General features: G+C 34.6%; 1 protein-coding gene and 1 pseudogene across 4 annotated transcripts in view; one reads left to right on the top strand and one right to left on the bottom strand.

The window, feature by feature from the left end:
- Positions 1–19,092, top strand: part of KDM6A (lysine demethylase 6A) — a 295,823-nt gene that overhangs the window by 152,683 nt on the left and 124,048 nt on the right. For all 4 annotated transcript variants that reach the window (XM_077145579.1, XM_077145578.1, XM_077145577.1 and 1 more), the window contains exons 5-6: positions 10,363–10,421; positions 18,414–18,534. In XM_077145579.1, the coding sequence (XP_077001694.1) occupies positions 10,363–10,421; positions 18,414–18,534 (180 nt within the window). The remainder of the gene's footprint in view (positions 1–10,362; positions 10,422–18,413; positions 18,535–19,092) is intronic.
- On the bottom strand, positions 5,166–7,017 carry LOC143671012 (RAD51-associated protein 1 pseudogene; annotated as a pseudogene).

Raw genomic sequence — 19,092 nt, 5'->3', positions numbered from 1 at the left:
TAGTGATTCAGAGAGACACATATTTTGTTTATTTTAACTCCTTTGAAATAAAGGTATTTTATAATCATGACTTTTTAAATCTCTGGTGGTTGTGATGTAGTTGTTAATGCCTATGCATGCTCAATTTTGTTGTTTTTCTTCTTGGCATGAGTAGATAACTGAAACTGTTTCAGTGAACAGATCACTTTAAGGACCATTTGATGAAGGAATACGAGTTCTGATTGTTGTCTGGAAGCTTTCTATTGATACCGTTTGGGGAAAAAATGTACCTGTTGCAAACTGTGGACTATAGTTAGCAGTAATATTTTAATATTCTTTCATTAACAGTAACAAATGTACCAAATAACAAATGTGTGGATGAGTAATAGTGAGAGGTAAGGAGTACGGTGGGCTTTGGGTTCTTTTTTATTTTTATTTTCTGGAGTAATAAAAATGTTCTAAATTTGATCATGGGGATGTATGTATGTACAGCTATAATGATACTGTGAGCCAATGATTGTATACTTTGGATCGTTTGTATGGTATGTAAATATATATTAGTAAAATTGCATTAAAATTAATATATTAAGGTCAAATTGAACAAACTATACATTGATATGGTGGATTGAATAGTGTATGCCAGAGAAAAACATGTTCTTAATCTTAATTCCATTACTGTGGGTGTGAATCCATTGTAAATAGGACCTCTTAGTTAAGGTGTGGCCAGCTGAATCAGGACGGATCTTAATCTTTTTACTGAAGGCCTTGTAAAGGAGAAAAAACCATAGGGAAGATCTGGAAGCAGAAATTCAGCTGGAACTCAGAAGAGCAAGGAGAGGGCATCACTATGCTATGGACAAACCAAGAAACTGAAGGGTTGCCAGCCTACCAGAACACCGCAAGCCTTTCAGATTCCAAAAATGTGAGACTGTAAATTCCCATTATAAATGTATTGTTGTTATTGTTATTATTACTATTATTGTATGCTGTATGGTGGGATCACATTTCATTTTTTCCATGTGAGTATCCTGTTATTATAGTACCATTTGTTGAATTTTGTTTGTTTAGCTTGTTTGTTTGTTTTTTGGAAAGTGCATGGACTGGGAATTGAACCCGGGTCTCCCACATGGTAGGTGAGAATTGTACCACTGAACTACCCTTGCACCCCCTAAGTGTATTATTTTTGATTAAGCAAACCCACTGTTTGTATATGTCACAGCACCTGAGAAACTAAGGCAGTTGACAAGTTAATTTCCTTTTCATTGTAGACCCCAGACTTTCCTTTTCTTCACAGGATGAAATCAGTTTCCACTTTATTATATTTCCTAAAATGTATATGCAAACTAATATATATGTGTGTGTTCATATGTATATGTATTTGGAAGTACAAATATTGATACTTTTTAAATAAATGAGCATATATATTTTCAACTTCTTCCTTTGTTTTCTTGCACAGCATGAAATAATAAAGATAAATGCCCTTTGTAGACTTAAAAAGCATATGAAAAATGAGACAGCATCAAGACTGGGAGAATTTGAGATCATAGAATAGACAACTGTGGAAATACTCTTCTAAGAAATGCTATTATCACCATCATTTTCAGTGGCTTAGAAATTGATATTGGATGGAAAACATGAATATGGCATGTGGTTAACAGGATCTAGCATGGTTGACAGCATCAAAAAGTGATTCAGAAGAATTGAACTCTTTATGTATGAAATAGAATGAAATGTTAAAAATTTATTTTTCACTAATTATAAGATAAGTGGTATTTCTAAGTGCTGTTACAATCTAATTGGAAGCATTTTTTTCTTTTCTTAGTGGTAAATAAAATTAGATGCATCTTCAATCTGATGAAGTCTTAGATTCAATGATGTATAATTTGATATGTTTGTGTGAAAATAACTATTTCAGTCTTGTTCTTCTAATATATTTTTCTTATATAAACAATTCTAGGTTGATTTTTTTTCTCATACTGAATTTCCATTCACTTCTAACTTTAATGGATGCTTTATAAAAGTAGGTGTTACAGCTCTTTTGAAGACGATTGTCTTCTGACTGCTTTAAAGATCTAGTCTTTGTCTTTTGTACTCTGCAGCTTCGCTTTGTGTTTAGGGTTTCATTTTATCTATTCAGCTTTCTGAATCTGAGAATTGTTGTGTTTGGTACTAGAAAAATTTCAGCTAGTACATATTCGAATACTGCCTTTTGTTCCCTATTCTCTTTTTCATTCCTACAGCTGCTTTTAAACATAATAATGGACATTCCCACTCTTTCTTTTAGCGCTTTTAACTTCACTTGTATTTTCCATCTTTGGTCTCTGTGCTGCATTGTAGATACTTTCTGGTGCTCTATTACTTCATTAATTCTCCACTTACACTTAATTTGAAATTTCCCTTTTTTCTGTCTGTTGCAGATGTGGAGTTCTATTGTTTTTCTGTTTGATTTACCATGGGGTGGAATGTTTTTTAATTTGTCATTTTATTGAGAAGGTAGCCCTCAAGTTCAGACTTATGTGGGAAATCTTGGGTACAGCTTCCTTCTGTGTGTGGTGCCTAGTTTGTTTCCAATTTTTATATGACTGTCGAAGCCAAAGTTTGAGGTCATAGGATATTTTATTGACTTTCATTGCTTGCTTACCTTTCTGTAGTTTTCCTTTTGAAATTTTTTGATCATTTTCCTTCTGTTGCCAGCTCAGCCATTCATTTTGAAGATAGACTTAAAATATTTTATCAGGCGTTTTTAATAGTTTTGTACCAGGAGGGATTTCCAGTATGTATTGATTGCCATTGTTCCTATTTCTTGAAATGGAATGTCTTTGACTTATGTGTTTGTACCATAATTCAAGGAGGTGTAAATAACAATATTATTTTTTGTTTGTTTTTTAATTATTCTTTAATTTTTCTGGGCTTTAAATATAATGGTTGGTATTTTTGAATCAAGTGTTAAGTGGAAAAGGTTCTAAGACCTTTCTGGATGGTATTTGATAATATGCAGTATAACCTTGAAATATTCATACTATTTGACGAGTCATTCCACTTCTAGAAATTATCCTTATAGAAATGGTGATATTTATAGGATGACATACTGGATAGAATATAGATTCCAAGTGTTTCATGTATTACAGAGACTTAAATGACATGGTTTAAACAAGACAGATTATTTAATCTCCCTATAATATAGGTAGACATTCTAGAGATAGTAAGGCAATGTTGACTCATGCTCGTTAGGGACCTAAGTCTTTCTTTCTTTCTTTTTGATTCACTATCTGTTCTATTTTACTAGCTGCTAGAATGCAATATACCAGAAATGGAATGACTTTTAAAACGGGAAATTGAGTAAGTTGCTAGTTTACAGTTCTAAGGCTGAGAAAATGTCCCAATTAAAACAAGTCTATAGAAATGTCCAATTTAAGACATCCAGGGAAAGATGCCTTGGTTCAAGAAGGCTGACGTTCAACGTTTTTCTCTCAGCTGTAAGTGCACATGATGAACATGGCAGTGTCTGCTGGCTTCCTTGTGGCTCTACAAAAGGGACTCTCTCCAAAATGTTTCCTCTTTTACAGGATTCCAGGAAGCAATTCCACCTTCAATGGGTGGAGACACACTTCCATGGAAATCGTCTCATCAAAAGTTACCACCCACAATTGGGTGGGTCACATCTCCATGGGAACAATCAAAATGCTCGCACCTAGCAATATTGAATGAGGATTAAAGGACATGGCTTTTCCGGGGTCCACCACAGATTCAAACCAGCATACTATCTTTAGAGTGTTGCCCTTTACTGCATTGACCAAGATGCCCTGGAGTCAGTTCTCCATTCCAAGGAGCTAGTTAAAGGAAAAGGAAGCAGAGTGTAATGCCCTCCTCCTTTCAAAGAATGAGGAGGTTGTGATTGCTCACATCCTTTATTCACATCTCACTGGCTAGGTGCTCAGCAATGTGAGCACTCCTAGCTGCAAGGGAGGCTGGGAAATGTCTTTATTTTGTTTGATCATGACAGCAGTTGGGACAGAAAACAGTAAGAGAAACTGCACATGTTGTAAAGTAGGCTGTGCTAGTAATACAAATTAGCTCATATATTATTGGTAAATATGGGTATTATATTGATGAAACATGAAAATCTTATTGCTTTATTTATAATTTTTCCTCAGTAATAGAAGCATAATTATAAACTTCAGTAGGAGAGGGAAAAAGCTCTTAGTTTGGCAGCTGCACCTGTCAGCAGGAGTCTTTTAGTTCAAAGTTTTGTGTGTGTGTGTGGCAAAACATGTAAAGTTTACTACAAAAGATACTAAAATGCTTGCCATTCATGTTTCTGTTGATGTTTATAAATTAAATCACCACTAAATAAGTAATAATTTGCAGATCTGATTATATGTTTTGGCAGATTAATTCATTGTTCAAGCAAAGCTGTGTTTTGAATCTGTGATGCACAGACGTAGAGCAAATAAATTCAGACCTGACAAGAATTTGCCAAAACCTCCCTTTCCACTTTTACAAAATTTTGACATATTTCATGTTAAGATATCCATGCTCTCAGGCATTTTTTTTAACGTTTTTACTTTTATTAAAGGTGTTGACAATGAAGGCCTCATAACATGTAAAATCTATTTGTTACACAATAAGCATTTATTTCTCAGTAAGAGACACATACCATAGTAAGGCAACAACTTTAATATGTAAAATAATTCTGAATTTTTATATAAAAATATTTGGCTAAGATATGGAACATCTTTGCCATAAAACTGACAGTGTAGTTTATGAACTACATAATAAGATTTCAGAACTGTCTCCTGAGGAAATTGGAAATGTTTCTCTTGCCAGATAAACACTGAACAGTTAAGCAACCATAAATGAAACGAAGTTAGAAAGGCACATCATGTTACTAGAAAAGAAGAGTATGTGATGAGGACTTCCTCTATGTCAAAATGACAACCATAACAATGACACATAGGGAAATATAGAGTATGTTCTTCAGGAGATGACACTAAAAGAAACTTCTTGTTGTAGTACTGAATAGCTAGCTTTTCAGAGAACTTAATCACAAAATAGAGATCACCTCTATGAATGTTAAAAGATTCCTTTATATTGCAATACCTTCCTCAAACCATAAGCACAACTTACATGTAAACACATGTATAAAATTGTGATTCTCTTAATTAAAGTTTTCTTTGTTACCACACTTAGCTATTAGCAGCGTTTGGATGCAAAGGTTTAACTCATGCTAATATGAACAAGCCAAGGTGGAGATTCTGACTTGGAGACTCAATGGGCACTCCTGCCAGTGGGCTGCTGCTGTTGGTGCTACGTCCAGATACTGCTGGTGGGACCCACTTGGGTCTCTTGCTTTCAAGGGAAAGACTGCATATTTGTAATGGTTTCCTAATGGCTGTTGAAGAAAGAGAAGCCTTTTTTTGGTGAAGGTTGAGATTCTGATTTGATGGCAGCTGACAAAGAGTCTTCCAAGGTCACCAAAGCATTACATTTGAATTTTAAGTTTCTTCTGTTTCTTTTCTATTGGGGATTTTACCTTCTCTTCTTTTTTCTTAATTTCTTTGGCTTTACTTTTTCTCACAGTGAGCTCTTCATCATCTTCACTCTCACCAAAACCAGAATCACCCCCAGAAATCTTCACTAGTTGAAAAGTGTGGTTCAGGGTCATTTACACTATCACCATCACTGCCTTCTAAAAGAATCTTCCTCTGTTATACCATAGCTTTTGATGCTGCTTTTCTTTTCCCTTGAACATCATGAAAATCATCTACCTTTGTAATCTTCTCCAAACCGAATTGCTGGCTACACTGTACTTAGAGATATGAGAAGACTTATTCATTGTTTCTATTTCGTTATTGCCATGTTTTTTTCAGTGTGTTTATCTTGAGACTCCTGCACATCAGTGATGACTGTTGGAAGTTTCCTTCACTGATAAAGCTAGTGTAATTTCTAAGTCTCTCTTGTAGTGCTTGTCATCTAAAGCCATCCTTTTCTTAGGGATTTTTTCCCTGTGGTGGGCTATCTTTTTCTCAAGAGTCTTCAGTTTAGTTGTTTATTTGTCTTGTTTTAACTCCTTTTGTGTCATTTTGCATTACTTGCTTAAAGGTGTAGTTGAAGATTCAAAACGGATTGAAGACCTAAATGTAAGCTAGTACCATAAAACTTCTTGGAACAAATGTAGGGAAACAGCTTCATGGTTTAGTAATAGTAGATAGCTTCTTAAACTTTACACCTAAAGCACAACTGTGCTAACACAGTTATGCTGCCTCTAGGTGCCATGACTTTCATACGGCCGCTATACCAGGCCATTCCTGTTCCTGTCAGGGCCACTCTGACCCGTGCTGCAGCCTTCGCCCCAGGGCCCCAGCCGAGCCCAGGGCCTCTTGGCAGCTGCCATCATTGCAGAAGTGCGCCTCTTACTTGTTGGAACCTGCCTCCTTGACTTGGCCGCTGCTGCCCGACTCTTGGGAGAGATGGAAGCCTCCACTTCCTCCACTTTCTCCTCCAGTGGCTTCCCTTTAGATTTTAAGAAAATTAAAGGTGAGTATCTGTATCCAGGGCTCCTCCTCAAAAAGAGACATCTTCAAGTCTTGTACAGCTCTCAGCTCTTTTGTCTCAGCCACCTACCAGCTCTACTCTAATTCAGATCTTGTCAACATTCCAGCTTTATTGTTTCTGTATATATTTTAAATATTTTTATTGAGAAATCTCACACAAATACAGTTCATACATGGTATGCAATCATTTGCTCACAATATCATCACATAGTTGTGTATTCATCACTATGATCATTTTTTAGAATGTCTGTATCACTCCAGAAAAAGAAATAAAAAGAAAAAAACTCATATATCCCATACCCTTTACCCCTCCTTCTCGTGGACCTCTGTATATTTTTAATATTAACTGTGCTAACCTTGGTAACCTGTAACCAAGCTAAGCTTGCTGTTTATTGGTTCAGGATATTTCCAGGTCCCAGTTACTGTTTTTACTTCTTCTTTTTCGGGGGGGGGGGGGGGTGCTTGGTCTGTGAATCATACCCATGTCTCCCATGTGGAAGGCAAACATTTGACCACTGAACCAACCGTGCAGCCAGTTACTGTTTTTGAGATCCTCTGGTTACAAAATTGAATAGGTTTTGAATAGGTAGTCCATGACTCTCTTTCCTTTGTAAGCCCTATTATATTAAATGTGTAAATTTTTACAGCATGTGAGGCTTACAAAAATTTTACATATCATGTTATAGTTGAAAAGATGCCTAAAATAGCCATTGTAGCAATTACCCTGTGCTAGATAATTTTCTTGGTGTTCATAGACATATTTTCTCCTCACAAAAATCCAAAGCATCATGCTGTATTTTAAGTATTTTACACTTATTATCTCATCTAATTCCTTAAACCAACCCTATGAAATAGAGGTACTGCTTTGATACTGAAACTTCAGGTCAGTTAACTTGTTTTATGGGTCTTACTTAAAAGCTAGTAAATTATGAGGCTGGGATTCTAACCCAAATCTGGTGGTTTCACAGCATGATTTTGTGTTTACTATGCAGTACTATCCCCACGTTATAGGGACAGAACTTTTGTGTAACTTTGGTCTAGATCGATATAAGGAGCTTTAGCAACCTCTTTTGTTATACTATTATAACTAAGAATAAACCTTTTAAGCATCCAAAGGACAGTTAAGGAAGTGATGTTACAGTGTAAATTGAATCAGCAAAGTACTAAATTATTTAAAGAAAAATATGTAACAGGTTATTAAAAGCTCCAAGAGAGTGATTTACTCAGCAGTAAACCTTTCCTAATTTATACTTTGCCATAGGGATCAAAAGACGATTTTGCTTCTGTCTCTACTGTTTAAAGACTCAAACTTTAGTGAGAAGATAAACAGCATACTTGTGATAGAGATACAGGTATTCATTTGGAAACATATTATGGAAAAATGAGACAGCTCCTTGCTGATGTTTATAAGTTTATGGTGAATAGATAGAATCATGCTTTACATACACTATTCTGTGTCACATGGGGAACTGAGCATACAGGCTTTAAATAAAGGGTGATTTCAAATTAAAGTTTTGTTCTGGCATATGCTGTATGCAAGGCATTATGCTAGGGAATAAGCAGATGATTAGCACCCCTGCCTTTTGGCAGGGTTGTGTTTTTTTTGTTGTTGTTTGTTTTGTTTTCCCTTATGAGATGGGACTTAGCCAATACACAAATAACAAAAATATTGTGGTTTAAAACTAAGCTCTGGAAGCTTACCCAGATTCATTTCCTATGTCTACTTAGTAACTATATCCTCGAACAGGTTGCTCAGGTTTCTTTGATCCTCAGTATCTATAAATGAAGCCCTCTACCACCTCATAGGGTTGTTAGAACCTTTTAAAGTAGTTGGTAAATGTTAGCATTTTGCATAAAATTAAGTTCTTACTATTATATATTAATGTCATATGATAAAGACATCGTGCTCAGAGCAAATTCAGAGGCTAGAAAGATCACCTATGGTTTGAGATGGGAGAAGCAACAAGTCTTCATGGGAATGGTATAATTTAAAATGGATTTTAATAATAGAATTTGTAGGGTGGCAAGGTTGGAAACAAGAATTCTTGGAGGGGAAAGGATGAAGTATGAACAAAGTTAGAAAGTTGGGAGAATGCAGGGTGTATCCCGATAGCATAGCAAATGCCCCTCAGTAAACTTATATTTGCATCTCACCCCACACCATCTTCTCTTAAGTTGGTGAAATAAGTTATCTGTTGTTACTCAAGCCATGCTCCTTTCTCCTTTCCCTACCCTCCAAGTCCTCTCCAAAAAAAAAGTTATCTCTTCACATTTTGACTGAATTAACTACTGCATTCTGACACATACAACCCACGTGCATGTGTATACATACACACACACACACACACACACACACACACACACACACACACTTGTTGAGAGTATGGGAGTTACATTTTAGTCAGTTGGCTTGAGTATTGTCCCTGACACCTAGTAAATACTTTTCTAAAGGTGTATGGGGGGGGGGGGGAAGCAGTAAATGAATGGTCGCAATTAAGTATTTCCAGTGAAATTTAGAATAAATATTAATATGAAATTTTGAAAGGGGTGTTGTATGAGACCTTTTTGAATCCCCAAATGTGTAAATACCCCTATAGCATATAATTTCTTCATTCAGAAATTTAGGGATAAAGATTTAATGAAATTAAATTACCATATTTAGTAAATTTCAAGATGTACTTGAACATTTTTCAGTGTTTGCAGAAAGCTAGTTGGAATTCAAAGAGAATGTGTAGTGTAATCCTAAAATGAATTTTAGTATTTAAAAAATCACATGCCAGAAACATGGTGTTTACATTTTGGGCTTTAGGCATTATTGATTCTTTTGTCTCGTGACTGCAATTATGGTATTAATACCTGAGTTCCACAGTCTTCCAAAGATCCCCAGCAGGATTGAGTGTCCCGATTGTCTACAGCTATAATCAGCTCAATACTGCACCCTTTACTGGCTTCTTTCTCTTCCCTGTCTCACTTCCCTGCTCCCTGTATGTGTTTCCTAGGAAACCTTCCCATATAAACTGCTTATACTAAAGTCTTCGTCTCAGAGAGAAATGTAACCCAAGACTGTATGGCAATAAGTGTTGTAGTAGTTTAAAATTTTCTAAAAAATTTTGGAGAAATTTTTTAACAAGGATCTGTGTGAAAGCTCTTTTTTATTTATTAGGGAAGATTTACTAAAACAGATTGGCTTGATTATGATTGATACAATGCATAAATCAAATGTTTGCCCTTTTTGAGGAAAGGAACTGGCCGGTTCCCATTTAGAACCCAGAGATAGAAATTAGCTCAAGTGTTGACATCTTTGTTTTGTCTGCAACATTTAAATTCCAAAAAGTAAACAGCTAGGTGATGTTTTGGGATATGTTTTTTTTTTAAATGCTAAATTTTTATCTAGATTTATATTGTGCATTTCCTTTAAATGCTAATTACTTTCCTGGCAACACTGAATATAAAATTGAATTTAGTTCCAGAAATGGAGCGAACCAGAGAAAGAATACAGATGCAAGGAAAAGAGAATAGGATAGCATAGTCAAGCATTTTCTCATCCAGGAGTAACAGATTTTTATCAGATTTCCTCCATAGAATTCTGCTGATAAAGTTTTGTTAGGTTTGCTTATAAAAGAAACCAGGAGTATCTCTTTAAGTCGATCGGATTCTATGCCATCTACTAACTCATCTCTGTTATTTTGTGTTTTGAATATATATATATTGTAATGCATGATAGAGTTTTAAGAGCTTGAAACAACTTGGGTACCATATTTTATATTAATAATATCTGTATTAGACATAAATGCTTTTCTTAAAAGTCCCTTTTTCCCTTTCTTTACAGAATGCTGCCTTTTTATATGGTCTTGGTTTGGTCTACTTCCATTACAATGCATTTCAGTGGTAAGTTCATATAAAACTGATAATGTCAGTATTTCCAGTAAATGGCTTGTTTTTGTTTTTGTTTGTGTATATGTAGTAAACACATAAAATTTTAATGTCAGTAAACCTACAGCTTTCCATAGTTAAATGATTAGATTGTTCCTTCAGAGATACTGGCCCACCTTAGGTTATTAGAGTTGTGTGTATACCTAAAAGATTCTGGTTATTAAAGAAAGCTTAAATTAGAAAACTTTTTCGAGTTTCCTGGTCACTTATAGAGCAGAGGGTACCCAGATTATTTGAATTGAGCAATGACTATGCTTCTCATTTAAAATCTTAAGATATGTGGGTAAATGATCAATGATTACCAATATTTTCATCTTTCCAGACCTATAGAGATAGACCATTCCCTCCCTCACTGCATACACATCTGCTAGAACTTTCTAATTTCTAGTACTAGGAATCAGATTATAAAGTTTTCTCTAGCATAAATAGAAATAATGGTACCACGTTCAGAAATAGGGAATAAATATGATAGTACTATATAAGATTTTATAAACTGTGAAGTATAAGGTCCTTTTATTACTATTACTATTGTTGTTTTCTTTTTACCAGACAAGGCAGTAGCATGCCCTATTGGAAATTCCCAGCACTGCTACTTAGTTTGATCTTGAGTTAAATAACCTCCCTAGGATCTGTTTCCTTATTTATTAAAAAAAAGAAAAGAAAAACGGTACACTGCAATTATGTGCCTCTTCTGTTTTACAGAGGTTTGATGATCAAATTGAGACAATGTACATTTTGTGAACTGTAAAGCTCTATGTAGACATTTCTTGTTTTGGAGCATATCTGACTTTGAGTCTCTTATATTCTTCACAATGTTAGCTGAGTGCTGTGAAAGTCCAAAGAAAGGTGATTGATCATTTGGCCATAGGTTACCAGCTGGTCATATATGTGGGCACTATATAGTCATTACAAAACTTAATTGTGCATTTGGAGTGATTTGATATGCTTTCTCTAAAGATGAAACTTTAGACATGGATAGCTTTTCCTAGTATGTATTTTTTCCCTCTTTACTTTTGGGCCTGTTGGGTTTTGATCATGTATGGAAGCACTTCATTGTTAGAGAACACCTGTGTGGATATATAGAATATTATAGTATTCAGATCACTGATTTTCTTTGTAAACTTTACAGAGCTATAATTCAACTTATAAAGAAAGAAGCTTTGTAATTTTTAAAAAATCATCCATTGCTTTAGAGTGAACTTAAATTTAAGCCTCTTAATTTCAACTCAGTGTATCATGTTTAAAACCTAGAATAGACTAGGACTGTTTTAATTCTATTTTAGCTTCTTCAAGATCCTTTCAATAGAATTCACAGTTCTTCATTTCTAGATCTCGAAGTGGTCTTAGAGAAAACCTAATTTTCCCCCTCAGTTTTGTGAATGGAGAAAGCAAGGTGTGTATGTCTGTGTATATGTAACTCAGTATTACATAACTGTTTTTTAGTGGCAGAAGCAACCTTATGCTCAAAATTCCAGTCTATTTTCTAATGTATTCTGCTGCCAAGAATGAAGATTGAAAGGTGGTTTCACCTTTCACCAGGACACATTGATCAGGATCTTTATAGCCAGCCAGAAATAATTTAGGTGAAACCCAAGGCAAGGACCTCTACAGTTTAGAAATGTATTTGTATACCTCATATGAGCCAATTTTTGCATACCCTTAATAACTTTTAAGCTCCCTCTAGATTGAAGATAAGAATATAAAGTCAGTAGTGGGGTTAAGCCAGCATCAGGTAAAAATATTCATTGCTTTAATAAGTATGTGAGCATGTGAAGTTAGGGGGGTTTATTATGTGTTTTTATTCCTTATCTCCATATGGTATCGCTATTCTTCAGTTAACTGAAGAAAAGAAACTGAGTGATATGAGGAAATGCAGTATCTGATTTAATAAGCGTCCTCTGCTTTATTGATCCTGTCTTGGTCATCACCATTTTCCCATGAATTGAGTTTCAACTCTGTAGCTGCTCCCTAAAATGATATCTCTCATTCCCTTTCCATAAATCTACCCTGGCTCTGTGTTTTCTCTCTGCTATTCAAATGTGCCCTGTTCAAACTGTGCTCTAAGTTTCTGCTTTAACTTAACCTTGCTATTTCTTCAACAACCACAGAATTAGAAAGCATGGGGTATATATATACTTAACAGTTTTAGAGTACAGCTTTTGCTGATAGGAACCTCCTTAAGATAAAACTACCTGTATGTAAAGGTTTATTTGTGGATAGCTATTAATTGCTAGGATCAGGTATTTTTTATTACATGCCAAATTCTTTGAGAGTTTCTGAGAAAATGTTTCTAGAGGAAGGATGTGGTATATCTTTTTTTGTATTGCTAGTGCAAAGAATCTACTTAAGATGTCTCAGAGTATCATATCTCTGGTACATTCATAATTTAAATAAAATTAGATATTTGTTCATTGTGCCTATTGGCATTTGACACAGGATTGAGTATTTTATAATAATATGTGCAATCATCATGTGTATGGGGGTTGGTGACTGACTTAATATATTATTAAGATAATTTATTAACTATGGTATTATCTGTCAGCGTATTTGTCTTGTTGTCACATTATGCTGCCTGTTTCTGTTGGAGTTGATTTATTGGAAGCCTATAGATCCATTCAATTATTTAATTAGTTTTTACAGTTTTAGTTGTCTTTTCTGAGACAGTATAGTACATTAGAGCAACTGTTACATCCTCACTGGACTTAAATTATTTAACTTTACAATTATCATCCTCAGTACTCTAGAACTAAACTTAAAAATAAGTTGTCCAAAAGGAGAAAAGAAGACATAGAAGCACACAGTAAAATGTACATAACGGAAAACTAGAAACCAATCTCTTAACAAGCCATTCGTGCATGCATGTACATAGGCGCACAGTTGTTCTTGTTAATGAAGGTGGTCAGTTGCAAGGGGGTACCTTGAACTGAACTCTCCTTACCTTTAGCAAAAAACCTGTATCCTAAGGTAAAAAGAAGCGAAATGCATACTGAAAAAAGGAAAAGTTAAGCTGTCAGAGATTGAGGGAAAAATTAAGTCTTTTGGCAGTACAATAAAAGGAAATGGAATATAAATTATTCTTCCTAGTATGACTTAGAGCCAAATCTCTAAATAAAGCTCTCTAAATTATTTATCAGTCCTGTATCTGTCCTGTAAACTTCTGCATTCTTCCCATTGATCAATAGCAGAATGGTCTTATGATTTCAGTTCTAAAATATACATAATTCTGTGCTAGAGGTGTAGGAAATTGGAAATTAAGCTCTCAGATCTAACAGGCTGTGTAAAGAAATGTAGTTGTTATTATTATGCTGACATCAGAAAAGATTAGGAGAATGAGTTGGAGGTGAGTTAAAGACAGAAATCTTAACACGTTAAAAATGAGCTTTCTTTAGAATTCATTTCCATAGCACTGTACCAATCACAGATTTTCTTAGTGGTGTAGGAATCTGCTTTCCGGTATAGTCCCTGCTCTGGGTGCAGTAAAAAAAAAAAAAGAATATTGATCTTAGTGACCAGCTTAAAGCTTTGGATGGAATGAAAGAGAATAATAGTGCAAGCATAGACATAATATTGTTGTGATACCATTGGTCCTGAGCATGGAGTATTTTTTTGAACTACCATAATATAGACTAATGCTTTTAGAGCAAAAGCATTAAAATTATATACTTAAGATTAAAGTATATTTCCATTAAAATAAAACAGTTCTTGCTAGAGTTTATTATGTACACTTTTATTTTGAACTGCACATAACTAAGGCAGTTCTGGTAAAGTTATGCTTACCAATGACACAAAGATTGTCAGAGAAAATTTAAAATTTGGAAGGGCTTTGATTAATTAAGCCTTAGGAAAATTATGAATAAAAACATAAATCTGGTAATAGGGGAGGGAAAAAAGTATCCAACTGCCTGGAGTAATGATGACTGTTGGCTAGAGAGAGGAAGCTGAAGAGCCAGGAGAAGTGGTATTAGCAAATGTAACCCAGTGTATGATTTTTCTGACTTACCTTCACATGTAAGATCCTCTCTATTTCAACCTCAAATGATCCTTATAGCCTTACTGCTCCCCTGAATATGCTTTTTGTGTCAATCACAATGTACTAACATTTCCCTAGGAATTTTACCTATGTGACTTTGACCTTGTTCATGCCAAGTACTCTCTTTTGTCCGCCTTCTCATTCCATTTCCACCTGTTAAAAATCTTGTCTCCTTGATTATTTCATCAAATCTTCCTAATTGTCTCATTTAAAAGGAACCACTAAATTTCCTGGTCTCTGTGTGTGTATTATTACTGAGTTTGAGCTAGAACATTTTACCTTTTATTATTATGAAATTTTGTGGAATTAGTTCATATATACCTTCATATATCTCTGAGGGAAATCTACAAGCTCTGCTTTGTTAGTCCCAGAGGACTTTCTTTTTATTATGCTTTTTTCCAAATATACTGAAGCTGTGTTTGGTAAATGGCTGGATGGCTACTAGGGACATTTAGTTAATATCATTATTTTTACTGTAGTTTGGTAACATTCTAGAGGAGTTTTTCTTGATACTTTATAGAAATCTTTTAAAATGACTGTTTTTTTTAATATATTAAGTACATGTACATGTTTTATAGTGATATTGAGGTTTTAGTTTTCTATCATTTTCTTTTTGAAATTAATAATGGCAAACATTAAATGCAAAAAATCTTTAAACTGAAAATCCTTTGAAATACTTCTAGTGATAGAAAAGTTATATTTTTCAGATTTTAAGGAAAAATGCAAATGATACTTATATACAGCTATATATGCTTTTTTTTTTTTAGTAGAGAATATGCTTTAAGTATTTGAAAACTATAAATCTTTCCAGGCATTGTACCATGAAAATATTTCCTAGTTTTTGATAGCTCTTTCTCATACTCTAAAATTCTCTGTCAATCACATTGCTGCAGTCAGCAAAAATTATATGTATTGGTGTTTTAGTTTAGCTTGTGCTACAGAGATCATGTTCTGAGTACATGCGGTATGACAGGATATGAATATAGTAAAATGATGTCCAAGATTAGAATATAGTCTGAGTGATACCCATTCTCCCTCCTTCCCTTCTCTCTTTCCCTTTCCCGTCTCCCCCTCTTTCCCTCCCTCCCTTTGTCTCTCCACACACAGATATACTTCTTTTCTTTTTATTTTATTTTTTCCCCGTGGGAGTTGGGAAAACTGAAGAAGTGCACAGGGTAAAAGTTCAGAAAATGAACTTAGATGTTTGAATATATTTTGTATTAGGTGAGGGGATCTGTGGCTCTGTCCCACCCCTTCCACCACCACCCCCCAAAAACAGAAGTTCAGTTAGACTAATTGTAAAAGCGATAGTATCAGTAAACATCTATTAAACTTAAACCTTTTACTATATTATTTAGAAAATTAAAAATAAAAGTAGATTCTAGACCTCAAGGAATAATAGACTACATAGAAACGCTGGAGACAGTACATCAAAAGGTAGGGAGAAAATAAAAGGATTTGATTATAGAGTGGACCTAACTGCTTGTTAGTGCTAAGCAAAAAAGTGGTTGGTATTGACTTAGTTTGCTACATCTTGAAGAGTGAAGTGGAAGAATGAAAATGTTCCAGCTAAGGAGAAACAGTGAAGTTAGGAGCGCCAGCATTGGCATGAAGAAATTCCTGAGATAAGCCAGTTCACAGCTGAAGAAAAGCAGTGTTAGGGCATAACTGGGAATGGAGTTGGATAGGTACTGTTAGTTCTTAAATGTGACATGGAGATTTGATTTACAGTATCAGAGGTTATTAGGCAATCACAGGAGCCACAAGTTCAAGGAAATATATGTAAGCCAGAGCAGAACAAAGAAATTCCTCTAGGACTCAAATTTCAGTAAAATACTAATAAGATTGAAGATTGAGTCTACAAGATATTGAATTTGAGGTAAACTTTGGGCAAGCAATGAGGAGAACTTGATGATTCAATATATATCGACCACAGCATTGTCATGGGCACTTTTAATAGTCCTTAAAGAATAAACATCGTATGTACCAGACTGATGTGTTTCAGAGCATGTGTTTTTGCTTATAAGTTAATAGTTCTTTATTTCTAGTATGTAAACATACCTCAGGAACTTGTTAGAATGAACCCATGTTTCTTACCTTTGTGACAATGTGGACTAAGTGGATAAGATAACTGTACTAAGGGCACCTGTGGAGTAGAACGTATTCACAGCTAGTAAGTTTAGGGAAGAGATTGGAGACTGAGTAGGATATATTATTTCTCCTAAATGGTTGTTACTGATGCTCTGTGCTCCTCCCTCTCTTCCTTACATACACCTTTTTTTTCTTTCCTAACTTCTTTTCTCTTTCTCTTTTATTTCATCTTTCCTTGGCTGCTTTCTACTTCCATTTTTTCTTCCCCCCATGTCTTTGACTCAGGCACATGTGAGCATTGCTTAGTTCTGTTACATTAGAGGGTTTTCTGAACCATATCATGAGATAAGGTTAATTAGGACTTTATGAAGTATTATTCACAACTTTAAAGAAAAAAGATTAATCAAGTGGAAATTCAACTGGACAGGAGAGCAAAATTCTAGTGGTTATTCTATTCCAAGTATGCTGTTACAACATTTTGGACAAGTCTTGTATTTTCACCTATTTGTGTTATTTTACATCTGCTTTGAACTGCTAGATAAATAATCTTTTGTCATTTAGTTACAAAGTAATTGTTCTTAGTAAAGGAAACTAAAATTAAAATAAAATTTTAATAGTGCCTTAATCTAAAATCTGTAGTAGAAAGAGTGGTTTGACCAGTCTAGATAGTTTTGCCATGCTGTTTCTTTAAAAGCCTTTTTATCATTACAAAATAAAACACACCTAAAGAAAAGTGTATAAAAGTGTAAATCTTAACAGATTAATACCTTCATGTAACCAACACTTGGGGTCAAGAAATAAAACATTGTTATCACTCCAGAAGCTTCCTAATGCCCCTGTGTACCCTTTCTCAGTCATATCATATGTTTTAATTGGCATCAGTTATTATATCGCTGTAGTGGTTCTCTTCCTAACCTTTTTGATGCCTCCCCCAAACACATATATATGAGGCCCCCCCCCCCAATTTCCTGTTCTATTAGAAGATGGTAGCATTAGACATGACCAAAAGAATGTAGAGGCTAGTGAAAGTTGCATCTAGAAAGATTGAAAAAAGTACAAAGAGAGAGTCTTTTATACTAGGCAGATAAATATCTTAAATTCTGGTTGAGAGAAGTAGAAGCCACCTTTGAGAATGGTAATTTGCCCCAGTTCTTTGCTGTCAGTCTTTCTGCTCACCTGTCCTGCCTCAGAGCCTATATACATCAGATAACAAAGCACGTACATATCCCACCCATTTTAAAAGTCATCTAACAGAAGGATTTCAAACTTCTCTTCAAGAAGAAAGTTAAGTAATTTCATGACCAGATGTAAAGATATGAAGCTGAAAACAAAGGTGGCATATAGACCTGTGGGGTAAGGAAGGTCTCTTCTACAAATGATGCAAGGACTATTGGATATATGTATGGAAAAAATGAAAACTGACCCCTGCTTCACACAGTATGCAAAATAAGGTCCAAGTGCATTGTAAAAACAAATTCCTGTCCTCTCTAACACTCCCTCTCCCAGGAACTTCCAGAAAAAATGAAATCAGTTATTTACACTTAGAAATTTATTGAACCACAAAATATTGTTTGAATAATTGAGAATAAATTCAAATGATCTTCCTTTTCCTTCTTTGTATTAAATTAGATTATACACATTTAATTATATAAAAGGCCCAAGAGCACCTTTCCAATCTTTTTCTTTTATTATTAATTCATACTATTTTTATAAAACTGGCATTTCCTTTAAAACAGTATTGCATAAAACAAATTTTACTGTACTACCAAGCAGAAATTCATGCAAGTGTTAAAAAGTTAAGATATCTTATGTCTATATTCTTTCAGGGCAATTAAAGCATTTCAGGAGGTGCTTTATGTTGATCCCAGCTTTTGTCGAGCCAAGGAAATTCATTTACGACTTGGGCTTATGTTCAAAGTGAACACAGACTATGAGTCTAGTTTAAAGGTAGGTTGTTGGGTTTTTCAAGATACAATGTTTTATTTTTGTGTTTTTTTTTTCTTGTTGCTGTTGAACATTAGAGCATTGAGAAATGTTGGAATTTATTTGACAATTTAAAAGGAAATTTGAAAATTTTAGGTAAAAGAACTGTTTATCTGCTAAGAACCGGAATACATAAGATTGGGTTCAGGTTACAAAGTAGTTAAGATGCTGAGATTTGCATGGTAACAAATTACATCATTAAATTTTATTTACTTATTTTTTTTGTTTGTTTTAACTGAGGTCAGTCATCAAGAAAGGGTGAAGGTTACCATCTCACCTTAGACATATAAATCACTCCCTTGTAAGTGACTGGCCACTGTAGAGGTTAGAAGCAGCTGCTTAATCAGTAGTATCTGTGACCCAGTCATTGAACATTCATTTGCATAGGTCTGATTAGAAATCTGTTCTCGTCTATCAGAAGAGCATGCCTCATATTAAAATTATTAAAAGTGTGTTCTTTGCAAGGCATTTGGACTGCTGGTTTGTGAGTATAAACATTGTTGGGGAAAGATGATACACTGA

The sequence above is a fragment of the Tamandua tetradactyla genome, chromosome X, assembly GCF_023851605.1.
Source record: "Tamandua tetradactyla isolate mTamTet1 chromosome X, mTamTet1.pri, whole genome shotgun sequence".
In the NCBI taxonomy this organism is placed as follows: Eukaryota; Metazoa; Chordata; class Mammalia; order Pilosa; family Myrmecophagidae; genus Tamandua; species Tamandua tetradactyla.
This window is presented reverse-complemented; position numbering and strand designations above follow the sequence as displayed.